Source organism: Neopsephotus bourkii, unplaced genomic scaffold (genome assembly GCF_033783945.1).
Source record: "Neopsephotus bourkii isolate Nb327-2 ecotype Australia unplaced genomic scaffold, CSIRO-AGI_Nbou_v1 NB_1287, whole genome shotgun sequence".
Lineage (NCBI taxonomy): Eukaryota > Metazoa > Chordata > Aves > Psittaciformes > Psittacidae > Neopsephotus > Neopsephotus bourkii.
In genome coordinates, this window is record NW_026901771.1 from 1041329 (window position 1) to 1055789 (window position 14461).

At 44.6% G+C, this 14461-nt stretch overlaps 1 protein-coding gene across 1 annotated transcript in view; it reads left to right on the forward strand.

Moving 5' to 3' along the window:
- The window catches only part of CRYBG3 (crystallin beta-gamma domain containing 3), an 89346-nt gene that overhangs the window by 71564 nt on the left and 3321 nt on the right, over positions 1-14461 (forward strand). Inside the window, exons 17-20 of the mRNA XM_061365334.1 lie at positions 480-606; positions 8521-8660; positions 11759-11882; positions 13975-14133. Coding sequence (XP_061221318.1) covers positions 480-606; positions 8521-8660; positions 11759-11882; positions 13975-14133 — 550 coding nt within the window. The remainder of the gene's footprint in view (positions 1-479; positions 607-8520; positions 8661-11758; positions 11883-13974; positions 14134-14461) is intronic.

A 14461-nucleotide genomic window follows, 5' to 3' on the forward strand; every position in this document is an offset into this window, starting at 1 on the left:
GAAAACTGGATTTTTTAACCATTACTATGTTTCAGACAGCTGTAAGTGCATAACACATGCGCATCGTATTCCATCATGTATTAGACCCTTTGTCTTGCAGTGCATCTCAGTAACTGTTGTCTTCTCATTGCTTTGGGTAGTGTGCATTTTCCTTTCCCCGTGGGAAGTTTGCACAGTTACTGTAATTCTTGTTTTTACTCCAGTTAGAATTTATTCCAGATTTTGAAAACTTGGTGCAGAAGAAGTGTCTGCATTCCACTTGCATCGTTTGACTCGGGAACTGAGATTTCTGTACCACATGATCTGATTTTTCCTATTGTGGTTGCTTTGTCCTGTAGCATTTCAAGTCATGTTACTTTTAAACTTAACAGGAACAAACATTTTTTTTATTCCTTATTTCCTTAGCAAACATTAAATCTTGAAAGAAACTTCATAAGCAGCTGGGGCAGCTGATCTCTTCTGTTATATTATTCTTGCAGTTGGCTCCTGTATTACCAAGGGGAAACCACTGACAATCACTGTGTGCTGGAAGAAGGCCTCTACGTTGACCTCAGTTCCTGTGGCTGCCCGACTGCTACAATCAAATCCCTCAAGCCTATTCAATATGTAAGGACTTTATAGCAAAAAAAAAATGTAACCTGTTGGAACTGTTTTCCTAGTCAGATGTCTGAAGCAAGTGCTTGTGCTAAACAAACTCTCACTCAGGGAATAGCCTGAAGTTTGGTTTCTTGGCTTACTTTTTTGGGGGCTGGGAAGAAGCCAGGCTTCATGTATGCGTGTACGTGGTCACTTGTAGGGACATACTTTTGGGTGTTCTAGGCTCAGAGTTGCTCTCTTTTGTCCAAGTTGTATTAGTTGGCATTTTCCTGACTGCTCTTGTGGTCAGTTGACTCTGGCTGGGTGCCAGGTGCCCACCAAAGCCACCCTATCACTACCCATTTTCAACTGGACAGGAGAGAGAAAATACAATGAAAGGTTCATGGGCTGAGATAAGGACAGGGAGAGATCACTCACTGGTTACCATCATGAGCAAAACAGACTCGACTTGGTGAGAAATTCATTTATTACGAATCAGATCAGAGCAGGGTAACGAGAAATAAGATGAAGTCTTAAAAACACCTTCCTCCTACCCCTCCCTTCTTCCCAGGCTTAACTTTGCTCCCAGTTCTCTCTACCTTCTCTTACAGCATTGGCACAATGGGATAGGGAATGGGGCTTGTGGTCAATTCATCACAACAACAAAACCAAACACTAAAAGCCATGGGCTTTGAGAGCTGGTCTCTCTAAGTTACATAGATACGGTGACTTCACTCAAGCTATAGCTTCCCACCTGCTGAGAGCCTGGGTTTCAGATTAAAGATCTCCTTTTCACATTAGGCTTTTGGACTCTGTTAAACCAGAGGGAAGTTTTGACATGAAGTGGTATGTCTTATTCTAATCCCCCAGCCTGTCACCTCACAGGGAAGTTACTATGCAGTTTGGCGTAGTAAGAAGCTACTGGCAGCCCTTGATTTACCAAAGGCCAAGCTCTGGGAGAAGTGTGTTTGGCAGGCCAAGTGTGGGAAGCTTACACACATCTTCCTGTACTTTGTAAATGCCTTGCACCTCATAGTTCAGTTCTCTCTTGCAAATAGCCCTTGTATTTTACAAAACCAAGGTACTCAACAGCATAAAACGCTATTGAACTACACCTGTTTCACAAATAGTAACGCCCTCATCAGCTCCTTATGCATTGTGTGTGCTGATAGCCTGGGACAGCACTCGAGCCGTTGTGTAGTACAGACGTGATGTTAAGCACGCAGCCCTAAGTTTCGTCAGTGGTCAGAAACAGCCGTAGTTCATTCTGTGCATTGTCCACAGTGCACTGTTCTTGGAACAGAGCCCTTCTTATTACAAGATATTTTTGTTAGCTCATTCAAGAGAACAGCAGACATATTCCCAAGTGGAATTGTTGTGCAGCTTTATTGAATTCAGTTGTGACATCAGGTTTATTATTGAGTTTTAAATACCAGCCCAAGCTCAGACCCAAGGTGTGTATCTCAGTAGCTTATGTGTGAGAGGAAGAATGTTTGACCCTGACACCAAGCTCTGAATGTGCATTGTCTCCTGCTTTCCTTTAAGTGAGATGTATTTACTGTTAAGTGTGACTGTTGGAAGGACTCTCATGCTGGGGGGGAGCCATGTATTGCTTCAGTGTGTGAGGTTTCTGCTTCCCAGATGCTGACTACAAGTAGAGACCCATGTGTGGCACTGGCAGACGGGAAACAAAATACGCTTTTAGCAGTACAAAGGACTCATAAGGCTTGCTCATTACCAGCCTTTGAAGATGGTCCAAGACTGTTGACTGGTGTAGGTGTGGTCCAGCTGTATCTTTAAGAAGTAGATTGTTTCAGCCAGTCCTTTGGGATAGGAGAACAAATCTGTTGGAGGAAATGGGGACCTGGGATCTGGGTATTCCCTTCCTAATTTGCCTGATTGTAGTGATAACTAATGATGTGTTACATTGATACTGTACAGCTGAGTGAAGTCCCAACTCTGGGCCTCTTCAGGGTATATGTAAGAGTACAGATGATTTGTGTGGGACTGACTCCAGAGTAGCTGTGAAACGGAGCAGTCAGCACAGGCCACTGACACATGTGGGATGTGCAGCTTGGCCACACGAGTTACTCTGAATCAAGATGTCCTTTCTGTTCCAGTAACTAAAAGGAACATCCAGCTTTCTTTTTTTCTGTTGCATGCAGCAGTACCTTCAGTGTAACTTTCTGAGTTTTCACTTCAAATCTGTTACAGTTTTGAGGAGCTTTTGGGATGTTGTCAGGTGCCACAGGATTTCTGGCCTCTGCATTTTGGAATGAGAATTTGGGAATTAAAGGTACATACTTGTAGTACTCCATGGCATGGGTGTGATTCTGTTGGCAGAGTTTGGCAGGTTTGTAAGGAGAGTGGGAAAGGTGTTCCCTTATTCCTAGGAGCCTCTTTCCATCTTGGCTTATTCTCTGAGGTGTATAATACTTCAGCTAAATCTTTAATAGGCCTTACCTGTATTTTTGCTCCTCCTGATCCAGTTCTCTCAGAAATTGACTATTTTCTCCTTCTGGGAGTGTTCAGGAAAAGCGGTAGGTTAATCAGAGGATACAAAGAAGAAACAAAGCATATTTGTATCTTGATAATGAGAAAATAATGTCCTGTGTTTTTGGTGTTCTGGGAGGGAAAAAAGTGTTGTAATATCCATGTATTAATCGAGATTGCATATTGAATAGCATTGTGTTACAAGGCACCTTCCCTTCTGAAAAGGTGAATGCTTCTGAAAGAACAGTCTTATTCATATACAATTTTGTGTGGAAAATATGCTAAGAAGTGTCACAGGAATGTCTGTCTTTACGTGAGCAGGTAGTGACACACTTTGGAAGCCCACTTACCATTAGATGGCTACACATGTGTTTATTAGTGGTAGGAGGAACACTGGAATGAATGTAAGCTGCTTCTTACTGTTAATAACAATTCTGCAGGCAGGCAAAAGCAAAGCCCAGGTTAAGGGTTGCTGCATTTTCTGCAGAGGTGCAGGTTTCCTTGCCTGCATCAGCAAGGACTTAACATCTGCGTGGCCATGGATTCGTGGAAGGGAAAGTGTGGGCCACTCACCTGGTGGCAAGAGAACGCGTAAAGGCAGCCGCGCCACTCAGAGGGCCAGGGTTGCTTATGGGGGCTGTTGTCCAGTGTTTGTTGCTTGAAGAGGTTAATCTTTTGGGATAGAAACCCTTATAGGATGTTCTTTCAATGGGAAGTTCAGCTCTAGTGCTGCCTTGTCTCAATCATGTTATTTTGCCAAACTGCCTGTAATGCTTGGTGTGACTTAACGTGGACTAGAGCATCCAGGGCTGTTGCAGTGAGCAATTACTTTTCCTTCTATAATGTTGCCTAACTTTAGGGCTGAAGTTAAGTCTTACAGTTTCTAAAAACAAAAATGAGATCTGGGTTTTAGGTTGCACAACGTCTTTGGCTTTAATTCCTTTTTGTTTGTTTTCTTATCTTTTCTTTTGAGGCATTCCTTATTCTTGCTGTGATAGTTTGTGTGTTTCTGCATTGATTATCTTAGTTAAATACAGGTGTTAACTAATCTCCCCAGCATTCCTGTGAGGCAAGTAATGAAATCAGATACAAAATTGAATCCGTGTTTCCCAGGGCCAGTCAATGAGTCATTCTGTGGAGCTGGGACTGGACTGTGGGTGTTCCTGTCATCCAGCACAGTGTTCCTCTTCCTCAGCCAGGCGTCCTTCCCACACTGAAGGGAGTAGCCAGGCGAGTGCAGCTTCAGTAAAGGCAGTTGTAAATGAGGAGTTAGCCAAGACTAAAGGTTTTTCCAGGGATGGTGTAACACAGCTGTGGAGGCTCCTCCAATTAAGGCTCTGGCAAATGGTGTTTGCAGAGCAGCAGGGACATGAAGTGTGGCTAGCCAGACTAGGGAAGTAATAATACCCCTGTACTGGGCACTGGTGAGGCTGCAGCTCGAATCCTGTGCTCAGTTCTGGGCCCCTCACTGCAAGAGAGACATTGAAGTGCTGGAGTGGGTCTAGAAAAGGGCAGTAGAGTTGGTGCAGGGCCTGGAGCACAAGTGTGATGGGGAACGGCTGAGGGACCTGCGGGGTTCAGTCTGGAGAAGAGAAGGCTTAGTGAGGACATTATGATTTTCTACAACTGCCTGACAGGAGGATGGAGCCAGGAGGGGGCTGTGCTCTGCTCCCAAGGGACAAGCGATAGGACAACAAGAAATGGCCTCAAGCTGTGCCAGGGGAGATTTAGACTGGTTATTGGGAAGCATTCTTCATCAAGGGTGCTCAGGCATTGGAACAGGCTGCCCAGGGCAGTGTGGAGTCACCATCCCTGCAAGTGTTCAAAACCCGTGTCTATGAGGCCCTCAGTGGCACGGTTCAGTGGTGGTCTTGGCTGTGCTGGGGTAACGGTTGGACTTAATGATCTTAAAGATCTTTTCCAACCTAGTTGATTCTGTGATAACCCTTGCAATGGTTGGGTTACAGTCATGCCGTAGTGTGGCCCCATGGATTTCTTTCTTTGGCTTTATTAGGCTTTCCCTTCAAAATCTGCAAAATCTAAGCTTGCAAAAAAAGGTATGAGGAGCAGAATGTTTTGAGGCGAGTCCTTCTCAAAAGAGCTTGTTCAGTAATAATTTGCACAAAGTTCATAATGAGAAATGACCCTGATGTTATCCATAGCTAAAACTCTACTTGTTTTTATTATAAGCCTGTGTGCACATTCACCCATGCACTTGGATCTCAACTCTGGCATCTCTGGGTGAGCTTCTTTGTGTCTGCTGTTGCCTTACCATGGGTCAAGCACTTAAGCCTTGTACTGCAAACAAAAGGCATTTGAAGGACGCTCCTCTTGCACTGATCTTTGTTTAATATCAAATGAGGCTTGCATTGCATCTGTTTCTGAACTGGCAAAACATGAAATTCTATTCTGACTTGTGAAACACCAGTGGTGCCTGGCTTCTCTGGTTAAAAAAGGTAGAAGTCACGGGGGGGAAAGTCTGAGCTGAGTTGAGCTGTGCAAGGGATTTTTAATACATTGATTTCCTTGGCTTGCTTTTCAGCCTCTGAAATCACACGGTGGGGAGGAAAAGAATCAAGCTGTGCCTCTTTCATTGCATGGCGTGCTGCATGAGCCATAGACTACCACACCTGCTAAGTAAAGAGTATCACTGTGTTTAACAGTTTACAATGCTGCTTATGTCTTGAAGTGCTATGTAAATACAGCCTTCCTTAATCACTGGCCTCTTGAATGTATTAAATCTCTTCAAGCTTCTCCCTGGACACTAGCATTCAAAACCAGGGCAAGCAAAACCTATTGAAACTTAATTGGTGCTGGTTTAAGCAAGACAGTTCCTTAATGCACAAAGATCAGGTAAAGTAATTCCTTAGTGCTCTGTCAACTGTTGCAGTTGGCAAGCTTCCCCCAGAGGACGGCATTTCTAGTGTTCTCCTTGAAATAACTACAGAAGGAAGCAAAGGTAATCCTGACCCAGACATGGGAATAATTTGCCAGTCGTGGGTAAATGTAGATGTCTTCAGCTCACCTTCCAAAACTGGGGACTGGGGTCCACCTAAAGCAGCTGTTGTATTCTCTGCCCAGTTGCCCTGTTCCTCCTTTTCCTGTCAGGATAGGAGGAAGGGTGGGAGCAAGATCCTCTGTAGTAAACGTAACTGCATAGCCTCAGAACCCTGGGTTTTGCTGTTTGTGGTTTCCATGGAGCTGTGAAAACAGAATCAGAGAAGAAAGCCAGGCCAGGTCTTTGCTGCCAGCTGTTGGTGTAAAGCGGTATATATAAAGTGAGTAATCGGCTCGTTGCTCTGTGTTTGGTTATGGAAATACAAGAGCTTCAGCGCTTGAGGCAGCAGCATGTTTTATTTATTCTGTCCTTCACATCCATGCCAAGGTCAGTGGAGTCCTGAGGTCCCCCTGGAAAGGTGGTCTGTGTCCTGATGATGGGTTGTGTGTGTGTGTCATAGGTGCAATGTCTGCTGTGTACTAACAGGCTTGGGAGCCTTAGCAACCAGATGGGGCTTGCTCAGATCTAGTAAGTTCAAACAGCCTCCACCACAGAAGAGCTATAAGTCACTTAACTGACCCCAGCAATTTGCTGTTCTGATTCTTGGTGTACAAGTGGATGTGCTGGATCAGATGACTTGTTCATCTTGTACGGCATCCCTTGTCTCTTAACGTATTGAATATTGCAAAAGCAACATGAATTTTAGGTTTTGGGAACAACTTCTAGCAATAAGGGTGTCAAATGGTGTTTCCCATAGTTGCTAATGCACTTGTGAAAATTGGACCTGTTCTGGACATGGCTTCTGGTCTCCACTCAAGTGAAAACCAGTGCTGAGGGAGCAGGCATTTGCAAACTTGTTTGTGATGATACTGTCTTCCTGAGCAAAGCAGCCTGCACTAGGTCTTGTAAGTAAGACCTTTAGGCTCATTTTAGAGTAAACCTTTAGAGTCACCTCATCCAGTAGAAGGTAGGTGGGAAGAACTGACATAGAAACACAAACACGTTATGGGTTTCAGTCTCCTTCTGTATTGTGCCATTAGTTTTTTAGGAGCGCAGTGGGCTTTAAAAGTCTTTCTGGGTGGATGATCCCAGGCCCTGCTTTTAAATGTGTCAGCAAACTCCCTGTCCATGCAGTGTTGCATGGCTTACATTGTCCCTGCACTGGTTAGCAGAGGAAAGCAATTTTTCTGGGGCAGGATTTGAACAACCGTATACATACCAAGTGCACTGAGTCGGTGCCAGTAAATTGGTAAGTCCTGAATCACCCCTGAGCTCTTCAGGGGCACTGCACTACAACACATGTGCCTCTTCAAGCATGAAAGTGGAGTTGTCTTCATTATGCAGTGCCTGTGTCAGCTTTAATTCAGGATTTTGTTTCATTTGTCCCACCTGAGGTCATGGCTTCACTAAAGAAGAAACCCTGCGTTTTGCCTGGGCTCATAGTCCCAAGGTAACGTTTCCAAAGAGCAAAGTGGCTTCCTTGGGAAGGGGTTGCTGATTGAAGCAGTTACTCAGACCTGTTCCCTCTTCCTTTACCAGCTGCATCAGGATATAAGTTACAATGCTTATGATTTTGGTCACGATACTCCCCTTACAGTTTCAGGTTAACAATGCTGGAAGACTGTACAAGTGTTCCTTGTACTAAGGCACAGACTTGATGTATTTCAGTCTGTTCCCTTTGTGCTTTTCTGCTCATCTTACAGCTGCACCACATTTTTTGTGCAAACTGATCTTTTTATTTGCTTTCGTAGGCAATCTCTCAACTGTGGAGAAGGACATTGAGTGAAAAACCTTTCAGTTCTGCATGAGCTTGAAGGGGTTACTGATTACACTGCTTCTTCAAGGTTGTCAGGAGAATAATGGGAATGCCTCTAAAAACATGGAGAACTTCTTAGTTCTGATGTTTTTAACCTTTTTCAATCTGTAGATCCCTAAGACTTTTCAGTGAACCACTGCTAATTGAAGTCCATAGACAACAGGCTTGTGATTTGCCTCACTACTTCAGACGCAATCCACAGATCGCCCTGAAAACTACTGCTGTAACCTTCTCCATCAGTGAGAAAATGGAGTTAGGAGAAGGAACCAAGGCCCTCATAATACAAACCAGATCAAAAAGAGATTTTTCAGATGTGACCAGAGGCACTTTGTTGGCAAGTTTGTTCCTGGAATTTTCTCCGAATCACTCTGCATCTTGGAAGTGACTCCCTGTGTCTGGCCTGTGTCAGTGGGGCACCTTGCTGACAAAGACACCCATAAATCCGGTGTTTCAGCTCCGTGTGCTTTGTCAGTGGACGTGCATTTTCCTTTTCCTTATGTTACTGCTGAGGGAGCGTGATCCAACCCAGAAGCATGTGGAAATTAAGCTGAAGTGGGCCCATGTGCACACATCACACACTTAACAACTGAAGTTAGACTATTCCTAGTTAAGCTTTGCTTTCTTTCTTCCCTCCCAGGTTTTTGCTGAGCCCTCCATCAGTCTGTTTGCTCTGGAATGCTGCAAGGGCAGAGAGCTGCACTTCAGTGAACCAATCAATTCTGTTTTGAATGAGGACCTTCATTTTTACACTCAGTCTGTGTGGGTGAGAAGTGGATTGTAAGTATGGAAGAAACGTTCTCGTCAGTTTTGCACTATGGCTGATAATAACTGAACATGCATTTTCTCCTTTTTTTCATAGGACGTGTTTTACATTCTAACTTCTATTTTGTGACAATATAAAATCCTAAAATGTGGTTGAGTGTTAGACTTACTTTTTGTATCAGGATTCAAAACGAACAACAACTGAACAGAGGGTATATTTCCCTCTGGAAGAATCATCCTTTTATCCCTATATGTCCTTTTATCCCTATACGGTAAGGAACAATGGAGCCTGTTGTTCAAGTCAGGAACCAGAAGTAAGTTTTGATTGCTGACTTACAAAGACAGGTGGAGTAAACTCAGAATGCCATTATTAACTGGCTGGAAAACACCAGCTATAAACTGCAGTGATTTAACTTGAAGCACTGCAGTGATTTAACTTGAAGCACTGCAGTGGTTCAGTGGAGCTTGACATGCTCATTGGCTGCCAAAGAGCTTGTGAGAGAAGCTCAGGGTGGATGTGACAGCTGGAACAGTGATTTGCTCTGTTATTAGTCTAACCCCCTCCATGACTGTCAAGACACACCCAGGACCTTCTGTGAAAACCATTTTATATCTGCAGAAGTGACCACCTAACCCTAACCTCTGCCGCATTTCTCCCTTTCGCCTTTTGGAGAAGCTCCCAAGGACTCTGTCTGGGCCAGGTTTTCAGCCTCCACACCCTCAGCAGCAACAAATAACTTGCAGAATCTCATCCTGTAACTGAGACTGACTGGAAACTGGTGTTTTTCCAATGTGACACATTTCCTGTTTATTTAACCTTTTCCCCACCTTTCCCACATAGACAAGGCTGTAATTTTCTCGAGAGATCTTGTGGGATGACACTAAACCATGCAGAATCTGAACTAATTGGGCATATAATCAGTATAGACTGTTCATGGCTTAGGTGTATCTGTGTGATTCTTATGGTGAGCTTTTCAATGCACCTAGTCTGTTACCACTTAGTAGTCAAAACCCTTCTAGGAATACCTGTGATAACACTGCTGAGCCCTTGCTGGAAATACAGGGAGTAAGGGACCATCTGCTGCTGCTGTTGTCTTGAGGTGCCTCAGGTGACAGTACCAAGCAGCTGCTGTCTGAGGCTGAGGGCAGCATACACGCATCACCCTTGGTCTGTGCTTGTTTGGAGAAGGAAAGGCTTTCTCCTGGAAGAATACCTGACTTATATCTGATGGCAGCATGTAAATGTTCATGCCTTTGTTGGAGATCTGACAGCCTGAAGTGTGTCCTGTTGGGGTATGTCTCTTCATGAGCTTTCTCTGCCCTCTCCCGTTGCCCCCGAAGCTGGCTGTAAAGGAAGGATGATGGCTTTGGTACCACACAGGAGAAAAGAACTGAGAGCGCAACAGATGAGCCCTTTGTCCATCTTTCTCTTTGGTCCTGAGTATCCAAGCCAGGTTAGGTGCTTCCCTGGCTCTGGGAAAGGTCAGGGCAGAATGGCTGGGCTTTCGAAGCTCTGTAGGAAACAGAGCTCCCCAGCCTGTCCCTGTGCCTCATTGCAGCTAGGTAGCCTCAAGGCTGAGGGTGACATGATTGTGGGAGGTCTGTGGAATGTCTGTATGGGGTTTGCTTGCCTTATCTGTGATGAAGTGTTCAGGAAGGTGGATTTAGAGGGGTTTTGGCTCCTTGCCCCAGAGCCCACTGTCAGCTTTAGACAAACGGCAAAGGTTTAAGTAAATATACCTATATTGGCATCTTGCTGCCAGGCCTAGGCTTGAGGATCCTTCCTGACCTCCTCACTGAGGAACAGCCCAAGCCTGGACTGTGACTTTGCAAAAGGGGCTAGGGACTGATGTACTCCAAGGTGTGGGAAAGATGGCACAGGGGAGGCTGCTGATCAGCATCAGAGCCAAGATGAGCTTTGTCTGTGCCACTGAATGCCTGAAGCCCAACCTGGCTTCACGTGGTTATTACTGTAACAGTTTCGATACTGTTTTCTACATATGTCAGCTTTGAAACCGCATTTCACATGAGGTGCTCCAAGAACATGAACAGTGAATTCTCATTGACTTGACGATTGGCAAGAAAGAAAGTCAGGAATGCATTACAAGTATAAGGAGCACACAGTGGTGGTCAGGCTGCTCTGAATACCTGGTAGGCAGGAGGTATGGGGCTTAATCTGAAGAGACAGGCTCTTTAAGAGGCATTCATGGTTGGCACGTTCAGCCTCCCTGGAGTCCTGAGCAGGGCTGGCTGGCAGTTTCTCCACATTAGCAATGGGAAAAGGTAAATTACAGGTGCTGTGAGCGCTGTGGATGCCTAAAGAGTGCAGCCATCCCTCGTGTGCCTGGCAGCTGACCTGTAAAACAGGTAATGTGGGGAAACCAGTGTTTTCCTTATGTTTGGATGAGTTAATGAGTCAGGCATTTAGGATTCACTGCCTGCACAACAGTGTCCTATTGATACAAACAAAACCAATCTGTGATCCAGAGGCTGCCTTTGTAAGCAGCTACACAGTACTTACTGAGCAGATGCCTGGATAACAAGAGAGCTGTATTTGCTTGTGCTTTAACTCTGTGTTAAAGGGTTCAGCTGTGTCCATGGCTCAGATGTATTCACTACAGGAAAGTCTGTTGGAGCATTGTGTAGGTTTTGGAGTATTTTATGTGTGTTTTCAGACAACAGCTATAGAAATAGCTATAAAAAGCTTTATTTATAACAAAAGAAAACATTACACAAGACCCTCTCATAACTGAGATGTACCACCAGGCAAAGATGGAAGTAGCGCATTGTGGTATGTGGCTTTCTGGATTCCAAATGCATCCCAGTGAAACCTCCATTAGTTGCATCTGGGTTCATGCAGAGGTTATTTTATTTGTGGGGAAAAACTGGGGGGAGCGGAGTTTGCAAGTTTCAGGCAGGCAAACAGAAAATAGCTCTTAATTTAGACTGAAAACGGTTAAATCACTGAAATGGATGGCGTTTTGCAGTGTGGCAACAGAGGTTTGATAGGAGCACTGCTGTGGGGAGGTTTGCTGACTTTCATGAACCCAAGCCTGCAGTTCAGTTCTGCTGTGGCTAATGTGTATTCTTCAATGTTCTGTTCCTGTGTCCAGGTGGATTGCATACGAGGGATGTAATTTCTTAGGAAAGCAGATTCTGCTGGAGCCCAGTGAGATTTCAAACTGGGATGAACACAGTGGCTGGAAAGTGATTGGCTCCCTTCGTCCTGTGAAGCAGGTACTGTAGGACTATATGAGAACAGTTCTGGTTTTGAGCAGGGGGTTAGCACACAAGTATCAGCGCTACAACTAAGTATAATGGGGTGCATTGTACTCCTTAAATCGGGTCAAATGATGACAGCCCAAAGGACCTACTGGAAGATAAGTGAAGCAGAAAATTCCTCTAGTGGCAGTTAGGGATCAATATTAGGCTCCAAAAGGGAAATAATTCCTGGTTCCTTTGGAGCCAAGCTTTGTTTTTCCTGAATAGCTCATTAGCATGTTCTGTAGCTGCTCTATTTTTATGTTTTTGCCATATAATGAGAAACCCAATTTTGCATTGGCTTGATTCATAATGAACATAAATGGAAGCAGTTTTATTGTGCTCTAGCCTGGATTTCCAAAAGAAGCGAAGCTTATGCTTTCCCACCAGGATTTCCCTCTCTGCCTCGCCCCAAGCAGTGCCGGTTTCAGTCTCATTCAGAGATTTGGGTCTCAAAACCACACAGTGCTCAGGAGCTTTGGGAAAGATGGGTGGAGAGGCAAGACTTGAGATAAAAGCCCCTCACTGAAGGAAGAGCAGGTACAGTTCTGCCCCTTGGCTTAGCCAGGATGTCTCAGGATGCATCCAGACCAGTCAAAGCAAGTGTTGATGTGTGCACCTCACACAGCTGTGGGAGGACAGCGTCCAGGTGGATAGGAAGAGGACAGGGAAGCACTGCAGGGAATGTGAGCAGTTGCTCTGCTGGGAATGTTTGTTTCTGCTCTGTTTCTCACAGGCAACTTGTCTCCACTTAGTGACAAATTCTGCTTTATTTTTAAACACAAGATTCAAGTGGGAAACATTGCAGTGAAGAGAAACAGCAGTCATGAGCACTAGTTATGCGTTATCCATTACCTCCCTGCAAGGAGTTTTTAGTCTAAGAAGCTGATGGCTCCCTGGAATTCTTTTGGAAGTGATAACTTAGAGAAGGATGTCATTTTGGCAAATAACACTGAAAATAATCTGCACTGATCTTAAAACCAGAATCCTCTCTTCAGCCAGCAGTCTGAAGAGCTTTTGTATTTGGTAGCATCCTTTTTTACAGTGCAGCAGTTACCCAGCCTGCTTCAGCCACTTTGCTGGGTGTTCTGTGATCATTGCTTTGACTTGGGTTTGGTTTGAGTTTGTGCAGTCAGCTACCGGTGCCTGGTGCTTCTGTGAGTGCGTGGTGTTTTGAGACTGGGGGGGATACTGCAAACCTGCACTGCTTTATTCTCCCTTCCATCTCCATTTCATATTATAAAACTGGCCAAGTCAAGAGGTAGTGCGACAAAAAGCAGAACATCTGAAACTCGTCCAAAATGAGACGCATTTTGCTTAGTGACTTCATAATACGATGCCTTCCTTGTGCAGAATGTGCTATAGTAATGCACATTAGTTTATGGGTGCTTGGTGGAAGAGAGGCTTTATTGTCTGTACCTTAAGGTTTGTTTGAATATGGAAAAAAGTAAGGGAGATTCAAAACTCCCAGAGGAAAACTATGCTTCAGTTGGGGTTCCAGCAGAGCTGTCCTTTATAACTTGCTGTTCTTTGTGCCAAAATCAGTGAGTAACAGAGCAGAGGCTTGAACCCTACAAAATGTCCTTATTATTTGAGTAAACCAAGTAGTCAGGGATGTCAGGGCAGCACCCTGTTTTCTGTGCGTGTTCAGAAGCAGTGGTGTAACCCTCTGCTGTATATTGCAGTTAGCAGGGGTGGAAGTTGTTGGATTTGTGACTCAGTTTTGTGTCCTGAGAACAGAAAGCTTGTGGAGTACAGCACATTTACTGGCCTTGGAATGAGTGAAATGTGCTTAACTAGATAGTTCCATGCTGCAGGAATTAGTTCTGTAGACATACATTGTTTTAAAACAGCTTATCTGCTATTGCTGCTTACAGCTGTCTGTCTGCATGTGAAGAACATTGATTGCTGCTTTACCATGCACATTTGTTTCCAACAAGAAAAACACTTTCTGAAATTGGAAATTACGAACTTTAGAACTGGTGTAAGATGGAGGGGAACCAACTATTAACCAATTAACCAGTCCTTAATCCCTGTGTTATAACTACCTACCTTCACACTATTTCAGCCAGCAGTGTACGTCAGAGTGAAGAACCGAGGCCAAGGCAAATACCTGACAGTGGCTGGGAGCCTGGCTGATGTAAGAGCCACATCAGTGTGTGCATCCCCATACAATGGCAAGAACACCCAGATCTGGCACTACTGTCGTGGACTCTTCAAATCCAAGGTGAGTCTCCAGATGCTGAAGTGGGCGGGTTGTATCACTGGTGGTACTTTCACCTTCGCTTCTTGCTTTTGCCCTAGGCTAGCATTAACACCAGGATAGCTTTTGGCCTCTCCCAGGTGTCTTAGACCAAAACCCTTCTAACCTACATCCTCCTGCTATGTAGAGACAGAAGTGATGTGTCTGCTCTGGCAAACTGGGCTGCTTTTGACATCTGTCTAAGGGCACTGGTGTTCCTGCAAGTAGAAACCTGTTTTTTGTCTAAAGTTGCAAGTTTTATTACCTCTGAAGAGTTAAGAAATTCTCTAGAAGGTAATACGTGTAGAAAGTA